A 25,922-nucleotide genomic window follows, 5' to 3' on the forward strand; every position below is an offset into this window, starting at 1 on the left:
CCTCGATCATCATTGAATGTGTTAGCTCAGGGATGTAGAGTCCTCAGATGTGTTTAATCTGCAGAGCTTTGTGTGTCAGGGCAGAGTTTTATTCTCAGTTTTTAATTTCAAAATGAGAATTTTCAGAAAAAAAGAGAGATAAGGGATGATTCTGCTCCACAGCTCTCAACTGCAGCCCAAGTACTGAAATTGCTAAATATCTTGCTCTGTTTTTTAAAGTCTTTATCCTCTTGGTACATCACCTATACTATATGCATTGAAAATGCATTACATCTATTGTTGAAAATAATAGTGTATACGATGTTGAACTTGGTGCCTGCAGAGAAATATCAAGGAGTGCGAAATGCAAACCCCAGGTATAAAATTTGAAATGTTTACATTTACTGAAAGGGACTGGTAAGTATAGTTGGTTGTCTCTAACCCCTTCCTTTCTTAGCCCCCAACCACAGGAAGGAGCCTGAGTTTTGGACAGAAGTAGCAGCTCTGCTACTTGCTGGCATCATGGCCTTGAACAAGTCACTACATGTGCTAGCCTCAGCTTCCCCATCCATAAAAATAATGGTCACAGTAACTGCTTTAAAAGTTGTTATGGGCCCTGCCCCGGTTGGCTCAGTGGTAGAGTGTCCGTCCCATGTGTGGAAGTCCTGGGTTGGATTCCTGGTCAGGGTACACAAGAGAAGTGCCATCTGCTCCCCCTCCCCCTTTTCCATTCTCGCAGTCATGGCTCAAATGGTTCAAGCAAAGTTGGCCCTGGGTGCTGAGGATGGCTCCATGGCCTTCGCCTCATGTGCTAAAATAGCTTACTTGCCAAGCAATGGAGCAATGGCCCCAGATGGGCAAAGCATCTGCTGGTAGGGGCTTGCTGGGTGGATCCCATCTAGGGCACATGTGGGAGTCTGTCTCTGCCTCCCTGCTTCTCACTTAATTAAAAAAAAAAAAGTTGTTGTGAAACTTGAAATTTTAAAAAAATATACAGATACTTTTATATGGCAAGTAACTGTTGCACTGTAGGCAGTTTTCCTGATCTCTGAGTCAGTGATCTGTGGGATGGGATCTGCTGTGAGGACAAGAGAGATACTGAGTGTAACCCACATCACAGTGTGGGCTAGAGTAGGTGCTTGTTAGATATTAGCACAGGGCACCCTCGGCCTCAGCAAGGAGAGAGGAGACTAGGGCCCCATTTTTTTGTGTGTGATTACCATTTCAGAATGGTCCTGAATGGGGAGGCCACTTGGGCTGCCAGATAGCTGCCTCTCGTCCCCCCTTTTTTTCACTCCAGTTCTTGGCAGTAAATCAAGGTCCAGCATTGGCACAGGGAAATTAGGAACCATGGCCATTATTTATTTGGTTAAGGTGGTAAAAGATTGACTCTCAAAAACACTAGATCAAGCAAGTAGAAAAAAAAGTTTTCTTAAGAAAAAAAACAAAACCCTGCAGAAATCATCCAGATAAAGAGACCTCAGGTCTTTTGAGGAGCTAAGGTAAATTGGGGAATCCTTCAGATGGGATGTGGAATGGCAGGCCAAATAAAATGCAGACTTACTGAAGTCACATTGCCCCCCTCAGCCCAACCTGGGCCTCCGTTTTCTCCAGGTGCCAGTCATCTGCCTCTCTGCTCAGGCACTCTGCGGATTCCCTGTCCCCAGGATTCCACTGCTGTGGCCTCTCTGGGAAAGGTTCCTATCATCTGCTTCTTGAGAGGCTAGGACCTGAGCCCAGGGCTGCCCAGGGAGCTAGCAGGCCCAGCGGTTAGAAGAGACTCACCTGGGACATTTGCAAACGCGTCTTCGGTTCCCTAGATAAGGAAAAAGGAGGGGTAAAGTGATTGCCCCTGAAAGTCCCCTTCTCTTTTCCTGTTTCTTTAGGTTTATAACTCTTGATAGCCCTGGTGAGGGCTTCTTTTCCATCTATCTTTGCATCAGTTTAAAAAAACAAAACAAAACATTGCAAATACAGCAGAGGTGGGATTCAAATAATTTAATAGCTGCTTCCCTGTCCTAATGACTGTTTTAGGTATGAAAAAGCGATATACCAAAAGGTTATTTATTATTTCATGCACTTAATACTCAAGAACAATAAAAGAGGTACATAAAACTAGATTATAAGGAAGAGTTAAAATATTAATGAAAAAATACTATATAATATCTGGCAAAAAACAATAAAACTGTTACTTAAGATATTTCAAATGACATCTTGTCACCTTCTGGTTGTTTGGCACTTTTTCTCTTTATGTTATTTTTATTTACTGAATTGAAATAAAGTATTTCATCAAGGCATAATGAGTTTTACGAAATGAATAAATAAATATTACAAGCATAGTTCCGTCAAATTTTTTTCACCTATGGACAGAATGAACATTAAGGGCACTTAGAATACGCTGTTGCTCATATGAACATTAAAAGACTAAGGAATGTAAATTTGTGATTTCCACATTGGGCGGCTGCCCAGGCACCCACCTTAGAGAGAACCCTGATTACAAGTGCCATTTTAACAACCGGTTCCCGAACTCAAAAAATTAGGTATCTATTCTGCCCAGCAGAATAGGTGCAAACCAGCTGAATCCCACCACTGCAATACAGATGTGGCTCACCGGCATGGGAATCAAAGCCAGGAAGGGCGCTCATGAGGAAGGGGCCAAGAGTAAACCTCAACCTGGTTTGGATCCTGCCCCCGTGGATCCAAACCACCACGTGGATCCGGACCTGTGCACTCACTACCAGCTGCGAAAAGAACACACATGCTGCTCTCGCTTGGGGATAGGTGAGGATCTACCTTCCATTTAAAAAAACTTTCTGGAACGTGACTGGTGGTGGCGCAGTGGATAAAGCCTCGACCTGGGATGCTGAGGTACCAGGTTTGAAACCCAGAAGTCGCTGGAGTGGGATCATCAACATGATCCCATTGTTGGAGGCTTGAGCAAGGGCTTCTGAGCTTGGCTGGAGCCCCTGTCCCCCGCGTCAATGCACGTGTGAAAAGCAATCAGTGGGCAACTGAAGTGTCACAACTAAAAGTTGATGCTTTTCATCTCTCTCCCTTCGTCCCCCTCTCTCTCAAAATAAATAAGTAAATAACTTCCTAGAGGGGCGTCCTGTTTCCAGGAAGAACAGGCTGTGCCTGGCCCCGCGGTGCAGCTCGGGGTCCCAGAAATCGCAACCCCATCTCCCCGCAAGGGTTGCCCGAAGCAAGCAGCGCAACGCAGACCGTTCCCCGCCGCGATTCGCTAGGACTTACTGCGGTGGCAGGTGATGGTGATGACCAGAGACAGAAGAAGGACCGCGCATGTTCCAGCCAGAGGCGCCCAGATGTAGATAGTACAAGCGAAGTGCGGCCCCTTCGTGTCCACTGACGGCACCGAAGACATAAACATTTAGGAGCGGACCCCCCCCCCCCCCCGCCCGCGACTGCTCCCGCACGTCTCCCTGCTCCGAGCCCGGTTTTCCCACCACATGAACAGCCCTCGGCTCTACCTCCGGAGTCAGGGCTGTCCACGCGGCCTGCACCGCCCTCGGCCCGCCCCGCTTCGGGACCCTCCGCCAGCCTCACCTGCGCCGCCAGCCGCGGGCCGGCACATCTCCGGGCGCGGAGTCACCGGCAGCAAAGCCTCGGTGGGCGCCGGCGTGGGTGGTCGCGGCGCGGGCCTCGTGGTGGGCTTCGCTGCGGGAGCAACAGAGCGTGGTCAGCGCAGGACTGGGGGTCTGGATGCGAGCGCTCCCCCCCCCGCTCGGCGCGCCTCTGCCCCGGGGGACATCTCCTCCCGTGTTCCCACGCTTCACCCTGCGCTCGAGGCGGGGGAGCTGGGGTAGGAACCTCCGGCTTTGCGCCGACCCGTCGGTGGCGGGCGCGGCGGCCGGCTCTTCCCGGGCTGCCCCCGACCGGAGCGCGGGAGCCGCTCCCTCCATCAGCCCGTCTCCGGGGCGCACCCCTTGTTGGCGCGCTCCCGTGTGGGCGTGGGTGGATACCCGTATTTTACTGACGAGCAAACGAAGGCTCGGAGAATTTAAGTACCCTGCCCTGGACCACACAAGCACCTGGACTCGAGCCCAGATCGGCCGGACCTAAAAAGCCATCTTCAGTTCCTAACCAGCTCCCCCTTAGCCTCAATTTCCTCGTCTGTGTAATGAGAACGGTCTCTAAGTAGCTCTCAGGGGCGCTGAGAAGCTCGAAATCGGAGTGTCCGTGTTCAAAACGGGTTCAGAGGTAGGTCCCAACCCCCACGCCGAGAGGTGCCGGTGCCCTCGGAGCCCGGACCTGGCAGGGTGACGGGCACGAGGGGGCTGAAGTACAGGATCGAGTTGCTCAGGACCGAACAGAAATAGTAGCCCTGGTCCTGTTCACGGAAGCTGTGCAGGGTGAGGGAGTAGGTGTCCTGGCTCTTCTGGCCCGAGATCTGTCCGATCCCCTCGGCCACCTTGACCCTGGTTGTGGAGATGTACATCAGGAAGACGGGGCTGGCGGAGGCTTCGGGCCGTTGGAAGAGCCACGAGCAGCCCGACACCAGCGTGGACAGCAGCACCTCGCAGCGCAGCTCCACCCGCTGGCCCAGGGTCGCCTTCACCTGTCGTGGCGTCATCCGGAACCAGGTCTCCTCCAAGGCCCAGTCAGCGCCTGCGGGGGGTGCAGGTGGAGAGGCTGAGCCCCGAGCCCCGCACCCCCCCCCCCCACCAGCCCCGCTTTCCCCGAGGGTCGCAAACTCACGGAGCGTCAGGGCCAGCGCCAGGAGCAGCCGCGTCCCTGGAGAGGTCATGGTGCGCTCCCGCGGCGCGGCCACCAGTCAGACGCGAGAGGAAGCGCGCAGGACACGGTGGGACGCCGAGGGGGAGGCTGAGCGCTCCGGACTGCCGTCGAGCCCGATTTCGCGTTTGGAGGATGTGATGTCATCCGAAGCCCGCCAAGGAGACAGTCGCCCTCCTTTTCGCGGTTGTCACCTTCCAGCCCAGTGAGGGGGCTGGGCCCTCTGGAGAGGAGCCGTCTGGTCTGGCAACCTTGTCGGTGGCTGGGGGGCAGTTAATAACTGCAGGTTTGGGGGCGAGGGAAAGGCGTGGAAACGGCCCTCAGAAATGGCACTCATGTGGGGGTGACAGAGGATAAGGATTGATTAGAGACTTCAAGAAATGAGGTTGAGAGTGAGCAGGAAGGCAGAGAGGAGTGTCCACTTCCTTTGCCCTCACTGAAAGTATCTCTAGCACTGTTACCTTGTGGCTTTGTCTGCAAAATGGGCACTGAGGGCTGAGAAGGAAGAGGAGTTGATGACCTGCTTCTCCGGAACTCGGGCAGGGCAGGCTGGTGTTCCCGAGGAGGGACTGTGGTGCAGGATCGTGGGCCGGCAGTTCTCTGCCCACCACACCCTTGGGACCCTCTCAGTTCGGTTAAACTTTTGCCACGCAGCCTGACAGATTCTTAGGGTCTTTGCAACAGTCTCCACACCAGTCTCTCTCCTGGCCAGTCCTCCAGCCACCTGCTGTGAACATTAATCTCATAAAGGGATATGATCATGTTTCCGGCCGCTGCCCAGGACCCGAAGGACTGGATGAAAGCTTAATTAACCCTGGCTTGGCTCAGAGCCTTTGTTTGAATGCTGGTTTCTGGCAGCCATTTCCCGGTCCTCTACTGCGGCATTCTCACAAGGCTTGCGGTTGTCTAAACTTAGGGCTCCTCTTGCTCTTGCCATTCCCTTTGCTGGGAAGACTTTCTGCACAAGCCCTGGGGCCAGCTCCCCTGCTGTGGGACTTGGACCTCGTTTCTCTGTATCCAGCACCTGGTGCTGGGCAGGGATATATATGTGTGTTGCCTGAGTGAAAGCTTGGGTGAAGGCAGTTTTCCCTCTGGCTCTGGCACATGGGTGACCCCTTCCTTTTTGTCTTTTGCTGTCCTGAAACCTTACAGACCCAGTGGGTGCCCTCCTCCCATTTCTTTAGGGTCACCAGGTCTTCACACTTTGAATCCTGTATTAGGTGAACTTCATACTGTTGCTTGGTTCTAGAGTCAAGCTATCTCTCATTATCTGTTCCATGTGACAGCGTCACCTGTGAGTTCTGCCTGCTGGGGACCACGTCCCAGACACTCCCTGGATGTCACGTCACACTTGGGCTGAGCTGTGTTTAAGAACTGTACTCCCTTCTAAACTTAAGTGTTGCTCCCCTACCTCTTCTCGAAGCATCAATATGCTTACTAAACCGTGGAACATTTAACATTTTATATTTAAAACTTTTTTTTTTTAATTTTTTTTTAAATTTATTCATTTTAGAGAGGAGAGGGAGAGACAGAGAGAGAGGAGACACAGAGAGAGAGAAGTGGGGGAGGAGCTGGAAGCATCAACTCCCATATGTGCCTTGACCAGGCAAGCCCAGGGTTTTGAACCGGTGACCTCAGCATTTCCAGGTCGATGCTTTATCCACTGCGCCACCACAGATCAGGCTATATTTAAAACTTTTTTAAACTGTCTTTAAACTTACAAGTATTGCATATTCTTGAAAAACTTCAGACAATACAAAAAAAGAATACAGGGTAAGTTCTCTGACTCAACTTTCCTCATAGTCATTCATTCTCCAGAGAAAATCAGTGACATGTGAGTGTGTCCCGCGGACATCAGCTTTTCATAATCAGATGTGTTTATATGTTGTTTTAGACACCTGCAGATGTACTAGATATATAGCTTTTCGCAACTTAGCTTTCTTATCAAACAGTTGAAGGAAACTTTCCATGTCAGCTCATTCTTCTAAATGGGTGTACTTTCATTTAAGCTGTTTCTCAGTTTTTGTAATTATTAGCAAGGCTGTAGTAGATATAATGTATCAGAATCATTGAAGACTTGCACTAGTATACATAATATTTTAAAATTAAAGATGAAGGAGGTTGGGGAAGGACACCCTTTGTATTGATGTTTAGAAAAGGGTACACAGCTGTGTATCCCCTGGCATATTGATGTGTGTGTGTGTGTGAGAGAGAGAGAGAGAGAATCCCTGGTTGTGTAGACACACTCCTGTGCCTTAACTCATATAAGTGAAGGCAATAATCAAATCCAGACAGGCCACCAATATGGCAATCCTCATTTTCTTATTTTTTAATTTTTTAATTTAGAAATTAAATTTAATGGGGTGACATTGATCAATAAGAATATATAGGTTTCAGATGAACATCTCTATAACATTTGATCTGTTGACTGGGTTGTGTGCCCATCACCCAAAGTTAATTCTCATTTTTGATAGCAGCTTCCCATGGTGCTTCATCTCTGTCCCCACTGCAAGGAGTGTCAGACGGCCCTGCTGACTAAAGGATGCAATCAGGAGGGTGGCAGACAGGATGGGCAGCTCTGAAAGCGTATCTTGCCCAGCAGAGGCAGCATGGAGGGGAGCCAGAGTCAACCTGTGGATATTTGGATCCTGGGAACTATGCCCCTGAATATGATGATGGTCGATTTTGGGGTGCAGTGCAAGAAAATAGAGTAATGCCATCCCCATCTCCTAGAATTGAGCTGCAGCTGGCTGGAGGCCTTCCAGCCATGTAGCTAAGAAGAGCATCTGCCACAGGAGAGGCAGCCCCTTTGTACAGAGCTTGACGGAGGGTGAGGGGAATGCCAAGGCAACATGTCAAACCCACCAAAGAGGCTGTGTGACCCCAAAGATATTTTTCACAGAACATGATGAATTCTCAATGTAACCACAACGACATCCGCTGTATCAGGCAGGAGAGCAGATGCAATTGCAAAAGTTCTGGGGATGCTTGCTTGCTCTAGGGCCAGGTGTGCAGGGTGGCCTGCCTCTAGCCTCCAGGTAAGCACCCACCCCCCACACTGCAGCACCCACACAGGGCGGCATGAAGGAACTAGAACAGCTGCACTCCACTAGGCACATGCCTTATTTTAAAAATCATCCAGAGAGAGAATAGGGTAAGAGAGTCATCAGTTTCTATACTGAGTTTAAACAGGTTTTTATTTTTCTCAAGGTGTTTTGCTTTTAACATGGACATAATAACTTTAATTTAAACAAATTAAAGACATATTCAGAATGCATAACTGGGTGGGGCAGTGATAGGAAATTAATCAGGGCCCTGTGCCACAGTTCCTAAGATGCTGACTCAGGGATCACCTGGAATGCTGGCTTTGCCTATTGTCCCCCATTGCCTGAGGAATTAGCTTATTTGGGCCTGGAAAGGCCTTTGAGCTCTAGCGTTAGCAGGCCTTGCTTTATCTCAATCACAAATATATACCTGTCACCTCTCCCTCACATTGCTACTCCCACTTTCCCCCATCCTGGACCTCCAAACTCATCTAGGCTGTCATCTCTTGCCTGGACTTTTGCAATGGTCTCTTAACTGGCCACCCCTCTTTTACTCTAGTCCCATCTATTGTTCTGGTCCCTTCCAGTGAAAACCTTGTCCTGCCAACCCCCTGCTTCAATCTGCAAGGGCTTTGCATGATCCCTAAGGGAACATCAGGTAGTCCCAAATGTTGCTTGAGGCCTTGTGCATTTCACTCTGCAGCCCCGTCTCCACCCTTTCCTGCTCGACTGCTTCACCCGTACTAGGCTTCGCATCTCAATGTTTTTTTAAAATAAATTTTTATTAATGTTAATGGGGTGACATCAATAAATCAGGGTACATATATTCAAAGAAAACATGTCCAGGTTATCTTGTCATTCAATTATGTTGCATACCCATCGCCCAGAGTCAGATTGTCCTCCGTCACCTTCTATCTAGTTTTCTTTGTGCCCCTCCCCCACCCCTCTCCCTCCTTCCCTCCCTCGTCCTCCCTCCCCCCACCCCTGGTAACCACCACACTCTTGCCCATGTCTCTTAGTCTCGTTTTTATGTCCCACCAATGTATGGAATCATGTAGTTCTTGTTTTTTTCTGATTTACTTATGTGGCACATATACACTATGGAATACTACTCAGCCATAAGAAATGATGACATTGGATCATTTACAACAAAATGGTGGGATCTTGATAACATTATACGGAGTGAAATAAGTATCTCAATGTTTTTGAAAGGGTCTTTTTTCCTTTCCACCTCAGTGCCATTGAGCATGCTACTCCCTCAGCCAGGAATGTCCTCAGCTCTACTTAGTAAACACTTCTTCCTCAAGACCTAGCTCGAGTATCTCCTCCTTATGGGGCTCAGCTCCTTGCCCTCTCCCACTCCTTTGCAGTATAGACCACCTGGACCTTGGGCATCCCTGGATTGTGGCACTTATTCTGCACGACAATGGTTTGTTTGCATATCCAGCTTGATGACCATACCCTTGGTACCCTGAGAAAAAGACCTTGTCCTGCTCATGTTTATAATGTGGTGACTAACCAAGGGCATGGCACACTCTTGGTCTTCAAGAAACCCTTGTTTGGTAAATGCTAAATGAAAGCAAAAGCAGTTGAGCAAACCAGAGGAAGAAGAGATAGTTGATTTCAGGGAAGTATGGTCAGGAAAAGCTTTACAAAGTGGCTGGTTTACAGATCAGGCTAGAAGTAGGAGATAGGTTGGTTAGAATGAGGCGTTGGACTTGGTCAAGATGGTGCTGACACAATGCTTTACACGTAGTCATGGTATGGTTGAAAGAAAAAGGAGGAAGAGGAGAAGGTAGATGCATTGATAGTATATATAAGAGTATTTAACTCAAATTGGGATGTAAATTCACTCCAGAAGAGAAGCAAATTATGTAAGTCTGAACAGAGTTTAAAATAAAGAAAACAAGAACATATAAAAAGCACAGAAATTAAACAAGAACAATTTAACAATAATAACCACTGAGCATACCAAAAGGAAAACTTAAGCTATAAACTAGGATACACTCCACATTAGACATAGTTGAAGGGATAATTAGTAAACTGGAAGCCACATAGGGAGGAGATACTTGAGCTAGGTCTTGAGGAACTCACAGAAAATATAAAGCAGGGAGATAAATGCAGAAGCAGAAAAGACAGAAGCAGTTTGAAAATCTGTTGAGATATGGACCAGCACTGTGCAACATTCAATCGGATTTCAGAAAAGGGTTTGTAGAGAAGGGTGATTGGAAGAGATCATGGCTGAAGATTTTCCACAATTAATAACACAAGTGTTCTCAGAGTGCCAAATAGAATAAGTAAAAATACATCCATATCTGAACGTACCAAAGTGAATCACAAGACACCAAGAGCGAAGAGAGGAAGGCATCCCAAAATGCCAGAGGAAGCTGGGGCAATGTTTGAATTATGTTGTGGGGATCCTTAGTCACAGCTTGGTTTGGGTAGACCTTCCTCATTCTAGCAGTAATATTATCTTATGGATTCATTAACTAATTGGATTTAGCCAACCCTTTCCTTTTCATCTCCTGTATTAACTTTAACCACACTTTCAACATGCAGCCAAGAATGAAGCTTTGATAGTAAGCCATAAATTTACACAAACAAGCGTCATTTTTCTGCACTAGCAACACTGAGATAACATGAAAGCATTATGTTTTTTTCTTTCTTCTGCCTTTCTTTACTGAAGAACAATTTAAAAAATATTTGGAAGATTTAATACCTCAAATTCATTTGCCTTAAATCTTCTTGAAAGTATTGCAGTTCATTTTGCATTGTTTATGGCAAATAAAAAATCAGCTTAGTTCCTCAATTAGACTGTTATATGCAGATTTTTTTTTTTTTTTTTGGTTCTGTTTTGAAAGCATGTTTTTCAAAGCTAGGGACAGTGAAACAAGGAAGGACTTAAGATAGAAGAAGAAACAGGAAGAGAGCCTGTTAGCTCACTGAGAATGAGAAGTCTGAGAAGGTGCCTTAGAGACAGGTTCAGGAGGCTAGCCCTGATTGCAATATAAAAACGCAGATTTTTAAAGACAGCATTGGTACATGGTCATCATAATACACCTACTTATGAAACAGACATTAAACACTAGAAAGGATTTACATTTAACACAGATCATTTGCCACGTGGGCTAATACTCCTGGTATATTCAGAGCCAGACTGTTATATGCTCTAGGGGTATTCCTGGGCAGATTTTGCTGATTACTCATTGAACAGCTGAAACATGTATAGACATTATTTGTCTTACAAAGTCCATCCACAGCAAAACAGACACAAAAATGAGGTCAATACTATGGGCAAGATTATGGTTCCTGGAAAGGCTAAAAGTCAACTATATTTTTGGTAAACTTTTCCTTTTGAGCATGTTTTAAAAGCTGAAAATGTTAAGTGCCGAAAGGCCACAAAACCTGTCATCAGTGAAACATGTGGGGTCATGCTGTACGGCCAAGTCTGTGCCTCTCAGGCAGCTCAGAGACACCGGGGCCACCTTTGCCATCATAAAGGCCATTTTACTCTTGCCTCTCTTAAGTGTGATCTCTGTTCCAAGGACAGTTGTTTTTGTCTCTATTACTCATAGGATAACACTTTACACATTCCTCCAATAGCTAAGGAGGCTAAAACAGCAGTTATTATGTCTGCCTTCTAAACCACAATAATAAACCAGTATTAACCCTGTATAAGAACAAATTTAATTATTTTTCTCTCTAAGAAGTCGATACTTACAATACTCTGAGATAATCAATAAAAAAGATCAATTTGATTAACAAAGAGTAAATTTATCCCATTTTCCTCCCCATTCAAATAATTATATATAGATTCTTAGAACTGGAAAACTGTAGCACTCTTCTTCCACTAAACATTGTGTGTGTGTGTGTGTGTGTGTGAGAGACAGAGACAGACAGACAGGAAGGGAGAGAGATGAGAAGCATCAATTTTTTGTTGGGGCTTTGTTCACTAATTGCTTTCTTGTATGTGCCTTGACCAGGAGCTAGAGCCGAGTGAGTGACCCCTTGCTCAAGCCGGCAACCTCAGGGTTTCGAACCTGGGTCCTCTGCATCCCAGTCTGACGCTCTATCCACTGTGCCACCACCTGGTCAGGCCCACTAAACATTTAATTAAGACTCCAGTTGTTTCTTTGTTTTAATTCAATGAGAGGAGGAGAGGCAGAGACAGACACCTGTATGTGTGCTGACCAGGATCCACCTGCAAAGTCCACTTAGGGGTGATGCTCTGCCCATTTGGGGCATTGCTCCATTGCTCAGCAACTGAGCTCTTCTTAGAACCTGAGGCAGAGGCCATGGAGCCATCCTCAGTCTGCCAGGGGCCAACTTGCACCAATGGAGCCATGGCTGCAGGAGGGGGAGAGAGAGAGAGAGAGAGAGAGAGAGAGAGAGAGAGAGAGAGAGAGAGGAAGGGGTGGAGAAGCAGATGGGTGCTTCTCCTGTGTGTTCTGACCAGAATTGAACCTGGGACAGCTACACACAGGAATGACACTTTACCACTGAGCCAACCAGTCAGGGCCAAGACTCCAGTTTTTTTCTTCTGATCTAAGAGTGCTATTGAATATTTTGTTAAGCTTGAAGCAGAGGCTAAGTGGTTTAGTGGGAATAGTTCTTTGGGAGAAGTCAACGTTTCCTTATTAGTTTGTCATTGTGGTTCATGTTCTTAAAAGTTTGAAGATTTTTCTAGCTCTGTTGCTAAGCAATGGAGCAATGCCCCAGATGGGCAGATCATAACCCCATAGAGGGCTTGCCCAATGCCAGAATCTGTCTCTCTGTCTCCCCTGCTCTCAATTAAAAAAAAAAGGTTGAACATATTGCTGGGGCCTTTTCCATTTCAGTATATTGCTCTTTAAGCCTCTCCATAGCCTTTCCACGCTCTTCATCCACGTCAGTCTGTATGTTGTGTTGTTCTTCTATGAAATCTTCCTAGGGGATTAAATGCTCTTTTACACTAACTATTAAATGGTCATTATAAATCTTTTTTCATTCCTGCTCCTTCTGTTGGAGTCTGAAGACTGAGTCAGTAGCTGTCAGCAGTCTGTGGAGAACATGGTTGAAGTTGTCTTGCATTGTTTCTCTACACTTGAGAAGAATATGTTTATTTGTTTCATGGATGGTGGTCTTTAAATTTTCAAGAACTTGCATTTCTCAAGTACCACGTTTTTCCTCAAATTCACAAAATAATAGGTTTCATCCAGCGGTGGGATTCAGCCGGTTTGCACCAGTTCAGCTGATCCAATATCTAATTTTTTGTTGAGATTGGTGAACCAGTTGTTAAAACGGCACTTGTAATCAGGGTTCTCTCTAAGGTGGGCACCTGGGCAGCCGCCCAATGTGGAAATCACAGATTTACATTCCTTACTCTTCTCTTTTAATGTTCATCTGCGCAACAGCGTATTCTCAGTGCCTGTAGTAATGTTCATTCTGTCCATAGGTGAAAAAAATTGCAAGTGAGGACATCAATCAAGAAGCAATATGGAAATATCTTAAATAACAGTTTTTTTGCCAGGTATTATTTAATATTTTTTCATTAATATTTCAACACTCTTCCTTATAACATAACCTAGTTTTGTGTATCTCTTTTATTGTTTTTATTTAAGATTAAATGCATGAAATAATAAACTACCTTTTGGTATATTGTTTTTTATACTTAAAACGGTCATTAGGGCAGAGAACCAGTTGTTAAATTATTTAAATCTCACCACTGGTTTCACCTTGAATAACTGATCTGTGATCTAACAGCCTTGAATACACTTCTCCAAGATCCATATCTATGAGGTGAGCCCCTGGTCCCTAGGGACTTCCTCTTCTTGCTGCTGGTGCCAGCCTCACAGCCCACCACCGTCTCCCTCTCTCCACACTTACCCCTACCAGACCTATCCAATTCTTTAAGAGCTGAATTTCTCTTCAAATTTACTTTTTAAATGAAATTTTTTATTTTGAGATAATTGTAGATTGACATTGTAGTTATAAAAATAGTACAGAGAGATCCTGAATTTCCTAATTTTTGAGATTCCGATTTTTTTTAAATTTTTGAACAATTGTCCACTACTAGTTGTAATGATAGTGTAATCCTTTTTCTTTCTTAAATCTTAAATTTGTTCCCCCCTTTTAAGTGAGAAACAGAAAGGCAGAGAGACAGATTCCTGTGTGTGCCCTGACAGGGACCCACCCTGCAAGCCTGGTCTGAGGCTGATGCTCTGCCCATCTGCAGCTGCTGCTCCATTGCTCGGCAACTGAGCTATTTTAGTCTGAGGCAAGGCCCTGGGGGCCATCCTCAGCACCTCGGGCCAACTTGCTCAAACCTTTTGTGCCATGGCTGTGAGAGGGAGAGAGAGAGAGAGAGAGAGAGAGAGAGAGAGAGAGAGAGAGAGAGAGAGAGAGAGAAGGGGAATGGTGGAGAAGCAGGTGGTCGCTTCTCCTGTGTGCCCTGACTGGGAATGGAACCCACAAGTCCACACGCTCGGCCAATGCTCTACTACTGAGTCAACTGGCCAGGGCCAATGACTTTTTATTACTTAGAAATTTATGGTTAAGGAAATTAAAATTTCAACTTATATACTTTTTTTGTCAGAGGAGTATGATCAATAAAATATCTTCAAGCATAAGAACCTATTACATTAGAGTAAAATTCTATGAAGGAAGTGGGATAGAATTAATTCAAAGAGAAAAAATAATGATAAAAAATTTCCAAAAGTTAAATAACTTGTTCTTTTATTTTAAAAATGGGTGATGGTTGAAATTAAATTGATATATTATTTATAGACTATTAGAAACAATTTGAAAGAGAAACATGAAAGTTTTATTTTAAAATATCAATATTGCCTGACCAGGCTGTGGTGCAGTGGATAGAGCGTCGGACTGGGATGTGGAGGATCCAGGTTCGAGACCTCGAGGTCGCCAGCTTGAGCGCGAGCTCATCTGGTTTGAGCAAAAGCTCACCAGCTTGGACCCAAGGTCGCTGGCTCCAGCAAGGGGTTACTCGGTCTGCCGTAGCCCCACGGTCAAGGCACATATGCGAAAGCAATCAATGAACAACTAAGGAACCACAGTGAAGAACTGATGTTTCTCATCTCTCTCCCTTCCTGTCTGTCTGTCCCTATCTGTCCCTCTCTCTGACTCTCTCTGTCTCTCTCACCCCCCAAAATCAATATTTATAACATATTAAAAATTATATGCTTTAAGACTATTTATATATGACCCTGGCCAGTTGGCTCAGCGGTAGGGCATCTGCTCAGCGTGTGGAAGTCCAGGGTTTGATTCCGGGTCAGGGCTCACAGAATAAGCAACGATCTTCCTTCTCCACCCCTCCTACTTGCCCTTCTCTCTCTCTCTTTGTCTCTCTCTTTCTTTCTCTCTCCCCTTCCCTCCTAGAGCCATGGCTGGAATGGTTTTAGCAATTTGGCTCCAGGTGCTGAGGATGGCTCTATGGCATCCTCAGGTGCTGACACAGCTCTGTTGCAGAGCAATGAAGCAGGGACTCCAGATGGGCAGAGCATCGCCCTGTAGGGGGCTTGCCGGGTAGATTCCAGTCTGGGTGCATGTGGGAGTCTGTCTGCCTGCCTCCCTGCCTCTCACTTAATAAAAACAAAACAAAACAAACAGAAAACAGAAAACTATTTATGTGAAAAGTGTTTGATGTCAAGTTAAAACTGAACAAAGAAGCACACTCATGCTCCACACAATGAAATATTATGTAGCATTAAAAAGGAAGGCAATGTTGACATATATTATAATATGGATGAACCTTAAGGTCCTTATTTAAGTGAAACAAGCCAATTACAAAAAGACAAATAGTATGTGGTTCTATTTATATAAGGTAATAGAGGGGTCAAAATTAAGCGACAGAAAGATTGCTGGTTGCCAGGAGCTGGGAGGTAGGGATAATTGGAAGTTGTCCAATGGGTGTAGAGTTTCAGTTTTGCCAGGTAAGAATTCTGGAGATGGAGTGCCCAATAATGTGAATGTACTTACTACCACTGAACTGTAGACTTAAAAATGGTTCTAGTGGTTAATATGTTGTATGTATTTTACCACAATAAAAATATTTTTTTTAGTGAATGTAGGAAAACCTATACTTTCATATATTGGGGGAGGGCAATGCAAGAGCAGTAAGATTTTAACACAGCTGCCACTGTTATCATTCCTCTGTTGACGGACCTATGGCTGTATTTGTTACTACAAACAGATGCTAACGAGAATAGCCTTATACACATAGTTCCCCTAGTTCATGGAGAAGATTTTCTCCAACCTGTAGCTTTTGAGGGGTTCGGTGGCAAAGGCGCAGAGAAGCAGGGATGCGGCAGCCGCGCTCGGGATGTGTGGACAGGGTGGGGCCCGGTCCGCGCGCGGCTCCGGGGCTGCGCCCAGGCTCGGCGGGACGCGGTGGCCCCACGCGCGCCGAGGGGGCGGCCGTGTACCTGGGGCTGTCGGGCAGCGAGGCGGCCTTGGCGGAGGCGCTGCTGGGCGCGTCGCGGGCGGAGCGGAGCCGGCTGCGGGCTCCGGGCCCCTGCTCGCGGGTGTACCGGGCGCCCTACGCCGCCCAGGCCCGCTGTCGCGGCCCGCCGCCCCGTTGGACCGAGTTCCCGCACCGGATCCTGAACGTGGTCATCGTGGGTCGTTCGTGGGTGCTGGGGCTCGGATGCGACTTCAGTGACGACGAGCTCCTCTACCTGCGGGCACATGTGCGCGTCTGGCCGCATCAGCGGCGTCCCGAGGCCAGCGAGCAGTTCTCCGACGAGCATGGGCAGCCCCGCCTGCTCGGCGACGCCCAGGTGGACGGGGCACCGTGGGGGGAGCAGGTCTCGCAGGGGAAGGACAGGCTGGCCCGGAGCCAGGCCGACCTGCCCGTGCCGAGGCCGCGATGAAACCCGGTGAGGCCTGGTCCCGACCCGGCTCCCAGCCCTGAGGTCTCCTGGAGGACTGTTTGCCCGGGATTGTGCAGTAGGTGTGAGTGAGTGAGCCTCGAGGGCAGAGTGACGGAGATAAACTATATGCAGTGTTCTCCCTGGGTTTTCACAAAATTAGGGGGCCTTTCTCCCTCTCACATTGTTTCATGGTAGCTGAAGCTAATTCAGAGCCTCCTCGGTCTGGGAGATGGGGAGAGCTAAAGCGACAAGACCACATAACGTTGATCACTGCCAGAGTGATTAATGAGCCTTATACAGAAATAAAACTTTTTCACTGGGCTTCAGGGTCCCCCTGACTAAGGCATCCTATCTGTCAGGTGACTCCCAACCTCTCCTAAAGCCATTCAGATTTTCGTTTTAAATTTTGAGCTGCATTGTGTATACTCTTATGAGTAACATTGTTCTTTTAATTTTATTGAATTTTAAAAAAGTTATTACCTGACTTGTGGTGATGCATTGGATAAAGCGTTGACCTGAAACACTGAGGTCCCTGGTTCAAAACTCTGGTCAAGGCACATATGGGAGTTGATCCTCCCTGCTCCCCCTTTTCTCTCTCTCTCTCTCTCTCTCTCTCCCTCCCTCTCTCTCTCTCTCTAAAATGAATAAAGTCTTAAAAATATTAATTTTAGAGAGAGAAACATCGATTTGCTGTTCCACTTATTTATGCATTCATTGTTTTTTTTCTTGTATGTGCCCTGGCTGAGGATCAATCCGCAACCTTGGTGTATGAGGAGAATGCTTTAACCAACTGAACTACCCAGCCAGGGTCCATTTTAATTTTAACTTATTTTGAAATAAGTATAGTCTCAGAGTAAACTGGAAAAATAATACAGGACATCCTTTGTATCCTTCACCTAGCTTCTCCAAATGGTAACATTTTACATAAGCAGAACCAAATTAGAGGTTGAAGTTTATATAACTATTTGTATTTTACAGGGAAACCTTTTCCAAGACAATCTGCTTTTATCATTTGTGTATTAAGAGTGGTGTCAAAGTGAGATGGAAGGATAAAACATTTTCTGACCTGGAATCTATATGGAATCATAGATTCTGGTTATGTTATACTTCAGTAACCTTTAAAACACAGAATCCTATGGAAAGAAATATGCTAGTGTATATAGTTGGTACTTAGCTAGGTTAAAACTAAATTTATAAGAATAAGACTTTCTCACCTAGGTGGTTTTGGCTAGTTAATTAAACGAGGAGATGAAACAATTAAACCAAACCAATCCAGACCAAACAAAAAACAAAACAAAACAAAAAACCCTGTAGCTATTGAGTTTCCCTTTACCCACATGGTTTATAAGTCTTGGTTTTGTCAGTCTTTTCAATTCTGATAATCTGATAGGTATAAGGTGGTATCTCACTGTGGTTTAAACTTGCATCCCCCTAGTTAAGGTTGAGATGAGCATCTTTTATATGTTGGCCTGTCAGCTTGACTCTTCTGTGAAGTGCCTATTTACATTCCTTGCCCACTGTTGTGTTGGGCGTAAGCAATGTAACTTCCACACACCAAGTACTGTCCCTGCCTTCCAGAACTCACATCACTTAAAATACAAATTTTATTGGTGCTTAGAGAACCTGATTTTTTTGAATTTATTTTTAAAATGTCTTCTGATAGATTTTTTTTTCTCTTTAGATTTTATTTATTCATTTTTTAGAGAGAGGAAGACAGAGAGACAGAGAGAGAGAGAAGGGGGAGGAGCAGAAAGCATCAACTCCCATATGTGCCTTGACCAGGTAAGCCTGGGGTTTTGAACCAGCAACCTCAGTGTTCCAGGTCGACTCTTTACCCACTGCGCCACCACAGGTCAGGTGAGAACCTGATTTCTTTCCAACAATTGTGCACTACTAATTTTTTTTTCCTTGCTTGGCAATAAATATTTTAATTTTTGTTTCATTTTTATGACAAATAATTTTCAAGTTTATTTCCTTTTTTTTTTAATACCAAGCTAAACCTCAAACAGGTACAACCAAGACATTTTATCCCACATTGACACACTCTGTCATATTCTCCTCCAATTCGATGACCACTTACCAGGCAAGTGTGTTATGATGGCAAGACTTCTCAAGTAGCACATCCAGAGGCTGGGTAGTTGGGGTTGGGGTGGGGGGGCATCAAAATTGAATATGGGTTCTCACACCCATCTTCATTCATATTTACCTGGGACGAGGGGAATGGGAGACTCCAGGTTCAGTCCAGAACCCCAGCCCCCTGGACTGAAAGGTAATGGTGAAACTTTGTCCCCCTTCAGGAGGTGAGAAGCTACCTATTCCTCCTGCCTTCACAGCTATGGTGAAACTGCTCTTAGCCTAGATTCCTGGTTGCTGGACCTACTGGCTTCCCTGGGGTTGAGGCCTGCACTTCAGGGCTGTGGGCTCACTCTTTGGTTCAGCTGCACATTCTGCATTTTGCAGGAAGGACATAGGTGGTCTGACAAACAGAAAGCCTGGCAGCAGGTTGAAACTTTCATCCCAGCAGAATCAGGTCTTGGTGGTGTGGGGGGTGGGGAGATCAGCTAAGTAATTTCTGGTCCCACTACAAAACTTTATCTTTAATAGAATAGGGTACCATCTCAAATCTCTTTAAAAAAAAAAAACCCACCAAACCAAAAGAAGAAGAAGAAGAAAAAAACCAGCCACATCACTCACTTTAAGACTTATATACACATATAAGTTGTTTTTTGTTTTTTCTTTTTATATTATATTATTTTTTACAGATAAATTTAATGTTCACATTTCTATTAAAAAATTACTCCAGGTTTGAAAAACTCTGTCCCAGGGTGGCTAGCTAAAACATTGCTTTTCCATGCCCACATCTACCTGTGCTGATGCTTTGAGGTGCCCAGAAAAGTAGCAGTCCAAAGTCTAGGTCTGGCCACACCCACTGGCCTCGGGCTCTGTAAGCTTTCGAGAAGCAGAGGGAAAGACTAACATACTATGAAACCTTTTCAAAAAAATTTGTACACAAAAGGGGTATAAATAGGGACATGGGGGTGGGGGTGAAGGTATTATATTCAGTGGGACACTTGAATCTATGTAAACACAATATATTAAAATTAATAAAAATTTTGTACACTTTCATGTGGAAAACAAGAGCTTGGGGGAGGGGGCATTACTAATTCCAACAACCAAGTGGGCCTTCAGTTTTTTGTTCATGAGCCGTCCTGAGTTCTGTGGTATTCAGTTAAGGCTCTGGCCAAAAACATCGTGAGATAAAATAAACCTGTCAAAAGGCACATTTTTTTTATCTTCTTCGTGTGTGTGTGTGTGTGTGTGTGTGTGTGTGTGTGTACCTGTGTATGTATGAGAGGGAGAGATTGAGAGCTTGTCTTGAAACAGTTTACCCCAAACAGAAACTTTAAAAAGTCAGTGGAAAATTTTCTTTTTGCTGGTGGAGGATCCATGAAGTAACTTGAACTCAACCAGAAAGCTTTTTTTTTTCAGTGTCACATTTTATAAACTGTGATCTTGTGGGTAGAAAGCACCCCCTTCCCCACCCTGTGCAACTTTCCGAGGGGATCTGAGCAGTTCTCTTCCGGCGCCTGTGGGGCAAGCTGTGGGAGCTGGAGGAGCAGCAGGTGGAAACATTGCAAGAGGGGAGATTAATTGTTTCCACCTGCTAACCACCAGAACTGAGGGCGGCTGAAAGGCTCCAACCCCTCCCTTAGCACAGTGACCCACTTGTAAGAGTTTTCACATTCGGGAAGAGGAGATGGGGAGCTGCGGCCCTGGAGGAAGGAAGGCCAAAAAAGAGGAGCTTGGGAAGGAAAGAAGGAGAAGTCAAGGTCTTTCCCCTGCCTTTCTCCTCAGACAGTCCTCCAGCCGCCCCCCCTTGGGTGGGGTTAGAATGAAAGGGATTTGAGAATTTCTCAGGATGATTTTCACTTTTTCCATTTAGTAAAGGAGAGAAATGAGCTGATTCCTCCATACCTCAGAGGCTAAGGTACACAGTCCATCTGGAATGTTCCTACGTGTGTCCAGAGGCAGAGCTATGGAATAGGATCTCCGTGGTCCCCACCGTCAGCTTCCTACTTGGTCTGTCAAGAATGTTTCCATACTTCCCACCCCTTTCCTGTGAGGTCGAGCAGTGGAGAAGAGCTACATGGAGCTGGGCTGCCTGGCAGGGTTTGCAGTCAGTGCCCTACTTCACTGCCTGCTGATTCCAGTTCTGCAGGTGCCAGTGCAGAAGGACACCTCAGCGATGGGGCAGACAAGGGAACACGTGATACCACCCACACAGGGGTGCCAGGATGTGGTGGGTACAGCTAGGACAGTCACAAAAGGAGCCCAGCCCAGGCTGACACCCTCAGCGCTAAGGGTGGGGTGTAGTGGGGTGGGGAAGTCCGGCTGCTGTGCCTGAACCCAGTCTTCAGGGAGGCGAAGAAGCAGGCCTGGTGGAATAGTGGTGGGAGCCAGGCTGCAGTCAGGCATTATTACAAAGGCACCATAGCCAGAAGAGGCTTAGTGGGTTTGGGAAACAGCACCAATTAGGCTGACTGACGAGAAGTGAAGATGGGGCCAGTGCACAGCAGCCCCTATCAGCTTCCCAGCTCAGCTTCTCATTCTGTACAATTCTCTGGGCCAGCCTTGGCAGAGGTCTAAAATACCAACCCTGGCTGATCCAAGGCCTGTATCCCTCCCCCCACTTTTCACTTTAAGTTACTTGTAATGCTGGTGGGTTCAGGCAGACGGTAGAAAAACTGCAGAGCTGGAAAGCATTGGGTCATTACCATTAATAAAGTCTCACAACCCAGACAAGCACACAGACAGGGAAAACCGCTTCTCAGGCAAACAAACAGCAAAATGGCCCTTCACAGTGATAGGCAAGCAAACCATGCATCCACAATCCCCCTGAGCTCAAGCACCCAGAACTTTCTATAGGCCATACACACGTGGCGCTGCCATGTGCTCACGCACCAATCAGGCACAGCACTTGCAGCTGGTAACCCCACATTACTTTTCTGTAAGCCCCCGTAAGCGGCACCAGCACATTCCTCTCTAACCCCAGCGCACAGTAGCCAGATCCTAGCCTTATGCAGCTGCACCGGTAGGGCAGAGAGCTCCGTGTGCATCACCGATGCAGAAACTGGGTACCACAGTGGGGTGGGCAGGACCATGGGGTGGGGAGAAAGATGAAGAAGCATCTGAAGACTCCTGGCAGGGGGAGGAGAAAGGAAGGATCTAGGATCGGGACTTGGAAATGAACTCGGAGAAAACATTCATTTTATAGAGGAAGAAAAACGGAGGCGCAGGGAGAGGGAGCACGTTACAGGCATCTCAGGAAGCCCTGACCTGGGACTAGCTGCTGCGGACGCTGCCGACCACGCCCCTGGGTGCGGACCCTGAATAAAATAAAAGCGCGGTTCAGTCCAGCAGGCGGCGACGTTGCGCCAGTTTGGGAGGGTTAGCTAGGGTCCGGGCGGGGGGGCGGGAATCGGCATTCAATCTGCGCGGAATCACCAGCAAAACTGAAGCGTGTGCGCGTTCCTCCCCACCCCCAGCCACTGGGTGCCAGCCCTGTTCTCATCCTCACTAACCCTAGCTCCGGCCCTTGCATTTCTCAGGATCCCCGACTCTCAGGAGTTACCTGTTCTATTACAGGCCCTGTAGAGTCCTACTTTACAGAGCACTGAGGGGGAGGTTACAGGATCAGGGCCTCTCCGAGTTCCTTCAGTCTAGTCACGCCTTCTCCCGGCTCTTGTGTGGCCCTCATGATGCTGGGAATTAAAGCTCCTTGATCAAAACGTGCCCTGCTGTCAGACACTAACAAGTTATTGGCTCAGCCTTTGTGGTGATGTAAGTCATGGATTTTGGTTGTTCACAGGGGCCCTGAACTGATTAGACGTGTGTGTGTGTGTGTGTGTGTGTGTGTGTGTGTGTGTGTGTGTGTGTGTAGGGGGCGTACATTTTAGCAGATCCCTAAATCCCTCTTTGCCTCAGATGTGTACAATCAATATTTAACCTAAAAATCTTTGCCTTCTTTTTATAGGTTAAAAATACTTTGTAAAATAAAAAATAGAAACAACAACAAAAGTAAAACAATTGCTCTTAGTGCCAATATGGAACTCTAATCACTTTTAATTAATATTTTGCTGTATTTATTTTGTATTATTTTTGTCTTCTTTGTTCCAATCCTATACTTAGGTATTTTTAATTTTTTCCCATCATTGTTGTTATACTTGCTATTCATGCTTGTAGCCTGCTTTTTAAATTCCTACATCATACACATTTCTCTTACATATAACATGTTCTTTATGGGTCGCACCTGGTATCTGCATAACAGTCTGTACACACTATATTTTGCCCATTTAGTCCCCAATTAGACATTTAGGTCATATTTACATTTTCATTGTGTTACAGTGATTTCTAAATAGAATGTAATTTTGTTTTTTATTTATCTACCCTAAGAGTTCTCAAAAGATGTTGCAGGTTTTTGCTTGTTTGTGTTTGTTTTTGTTTTTTTTAGGTGAGAGGAGGGGAGATAGTGAGACAGATTCTTGCATGCACCCGACTGGGATCACCCGGCAACCCCTTCTGCAGCCCATGCTGGAGTACCAAGTTATTTTTAGCACCTGAGGCTGACTCGCTGGAGCCCACAGAGCTCTCCTCAGCGTCCAGGGCCATGCTGGAGCTAATTGAGCCACTGACTGCGGAGTTAAGAAGCAGAGAAGAGAGGGGGCTGAGAAGCAGATGGTCATTTCTCATGTGTTTCCTGACCAGGGATCAAACTCAAGACATCTGTAGGTGGGGCTGACACTATCCACTGAGCCACTGGCCAGGTCTGTTACAGTTTAAATGGGTAAATTTTCTCCATTTGCTTTTAATTGTATTGCCCTGTGGTCTGAGAATGTATCTACATTTATGTTTTTGGGAATGTATTGAGCTTTTGATTGATGATTGATTTTGTATATAACTTTAAGCATAGTGTTGAATGAATAATTGAGTACAAAATTCTATATATTGATATTAGATCAAGCTTAGTAACATGTTATTCATACCTGCTATGTTTTTAATTTTTATCTACTTTATCTGCTAATTTCTGAAAGAACTGTAAGTTTTCAGTATATGTTTGCAGACTTACCATTTTCTTTATTATCATTTCATTAACTGTTATATTTTTAACAGTTTGCATTTTAAATTATTTATTAGCATTTTCAGCTTTATTGACACGTAATTGACATGTAATTTTGTATAAATTTAAGTGTACAATTTGATATACATATATATTGCAAAATGATTACCACAATAAGGTTAGTTAACATATTCATCACCGCCCTGGCCGGTTGGCTCAGCGGTAGAGCGTCGGCCTAGCGTGCGGAGGACCCGGGTTCGATTCCCTGCCAGGGCACACAGGAGAAGCGCTCATTTGCTTCTCCACTCCTCCGCCGCGCCTTCCTCTCTGTCTCTCTCTTCCCCTCCCGCAGCCAAGGCTCCATTGGAGCAAAAATGGCCCGGGCGCTGGGGATGGCTCTGTGGCCTCTGCCTCAGGCGCTAGAGTGGCTCTGGTCGCAACATGGCGACACCCAGGATGGGCAGAGCATCGCCCCCTGGTAGGCAGAGCGTAGCCCCATGGTGGGCGTGCTGGGTGTATCCCGGTCGGGCGCATGCGGGAGTCTGTCTGACTGTCTCTCCCTGTTTCCAGCTTCAGAGAAATACAAAAAAAAAACCCCATATTCATCACCTCACATAGTTACAGTTTTTGGGTGTGTGAGTTGAGAATATTTACAGAACTAGAACAAATATGGATGGCCATAGTGATCTTGAGAAAGAACAAAGTGAGAGGCATAATGCTTCCTGGCTTCACATTATACTACAAACCTATAGTAATCAAAACAGCACAGTATGAGCAATAAAACAGACACACAAATTAACAGAACAGAATAGAGAGCTGTAGGGCAGCTGTGTTAGGTTTGCTCACGGGGTTACCAGCTACAAGCACTTTTCTTGATTGGTATGTGAATGCGTGGCTGCACCAGGTGTGTATAGCCTTTATAAGGCTACGGGTGCTTGTGCTCGAGGGAGATGGGGGATTGTAGATGGATGGATTGCCTGCCCACCACTGTGAGTGACCATTTTGCTGTTTGTTTGACTGAGAAGTGGTTTCCCCTGCCTGTGTGCCTGTCCACCATTGTGAGATTTTATTAAATGGAATGGTCCAACCCTTTCCAGCTCTGCAGTTTCTCTACCATCTGCCCGAATTCAATGTGAACCTGAATGTGTAGGGCCATGGGGGTGGCCCCTGGCATTACATCTGGCGTGGTAGGCAGAATTTGGAGCAGACTGGTATGGAGCTGCAGCCACCCTTGAGGGGTGGGGTAGAGGGGTGGTCATTGTTATGGCTCCCCATGCCTGTCCTTTTGGGGACTGGGGGCTGGCTGTTTTTTATAGCCCTATGAGAGGAAACCAGGAGCTTTGTGCAAGAGGCGGCCCGAGGTCAAGAGCTCCAGTGTGAATTGTGGACCCAGTGGCAGCAACAGCTTGAACTAAAGCGAGCGCTGGAGAAGGAGGCCAAACGGGTTTGTGAGTTGTAGTTTGCCCTGGAAGTTGAATGTTGGCAGTGGCAGTTGTTAGAGGAACAACTGTGAGTTCAGCTTCAGTCCGAGAGCTGGCAGGAAGTCCAAGATCGAGCTGTGCCAGTGGAGTGCCTCTGAGTAGGTGGGAGCAGGCGTTTCTAGCTCCTCTTCTGAGGATGAGGAGGCTTGGGCTGAGGCTGCCATCTGCACACTCAGAGCTTGGCCAGTGGTCATCCAGAAGGTAAAAACCCAGCAGCAAAAAATAGCTACTGAGCCCCTGGTAGGCTTGCTATGATTGTGGGGCATAGGGGTGGATGACATCATACTCTCTGGAGCAAGGCGGAGAGGTGGGCCACTGTTGCCACATGCTCCTTCTTGGGGCAGCATCTTCAGAGCTGCCATGATGGCAGGGATGAGGGTGGAGGCCTGAGGCCCTATATGAACATAGTTGCCTGTAATGGACCTTTACCTTGGTGATTTGCACAGACAGCTGGGCTATCTATCATGACTGACTCTTGGACTGCAACCAGAGGGGGGCATAAGCTCCCTTGTTGGATGGACATGCTGCCTTTGGACAGTATGAGAGACAGTGATGGGGGGGGCAGCTCTGGTGGAGGCCCCCCTGCACTGGGAGGCTGCTCTCACCCAATTGCAGAGATGTACCAAGGACATTTTTGGTTTCAGAGGACATGGCCCTGGACTGTACAGGCCCCCCAACTAAG

The 25,922-nt window shown here is 46.5% G+C and overlaps 2 protein-coding genes and 1 pseudogene across 3 annotated transcripts in view; 1 reads left to right on the top strand and 2 right to left on the bottom strand.

Annotated features, from left to right (window-relative positions):
* Positions 1–5,583, bottom strand: part of CD8A (CD8 subunit alpha) — a 7,644-nt gene extending 2,061 nt beyond the window's left edge. Inside the window, exons 1-5 of one of the 2 annotated variants that reach the window (XM_066377756.1) lie at positions 4,696–5,583; positions 4,336–4,605; positions 3,544–3,654; positions 3,232–3,342; positions 1,765–1,795 (exon numbers count right to left, since the gene is read on the bottom strand). In XM_066377756.1, coding sequence (XP_066233853.1) covers positions 1,765–1,795; positions 3,232–3,342; positions 3,544–3,654; positions 4,336–4,605; positions 4,696–4,744 — 572 coding nt within the window. In that variant the 5' untranslated portion in view covers positions 4,745–5,583. Of the gene's footprint in view, positions 1–1,764; positions 1,796–3,231; positions 3,343–3,543; positions 3,655–4,248; positions 4,606–4,695 lie in introns of both variants that reach the window. The other variant, XM_066377755.1, reaches the window with a different exon arrangement.
* Positions 5,584–12,215: 6,632 nt separating this feature from the next.
* Positions 12,216–14,001, bottom strand: LOC136398427 (biogenesis of lysosome-related organelles complex 1 subunit 5 pseudogene; annotated as a pseudogene).
* A 2,071-nt stretch (positions 14,002–16,072) lies between these two features.
* On the top strand, positions 16,073–16,642 carry LOC136398428 (mitochondrial import inner membrane translocase subunit Tim29-like). The gene has a single exon (XM_066372700.1). It carries the CDS (start codon positions 16,073–16,075, stop codon positions 16,640–16,642), a length of 570 nt encoding a protein of 189 aa, XP_066228797.1.
* Positions 16,643–25,922: the final 9,280 nt, after the last annotated feature.

Source organism: Saccopteryx leptura, chromosome 3 (genome assembly GCF_036850995.1).
Source record: "Saccopteryx leptura isolate mSacLep1 chromosome 3, mSacLep1_pri_phased_curated, whole genome shotgun sequence".
NCBI classification, from domain to species: domain Eukaryota; kingdom Metazoa; phylum Chordata; class Mammalia; order Chiroptera; family Emballonuridae; genus Saccopteryx; species Saccopteryx leptura.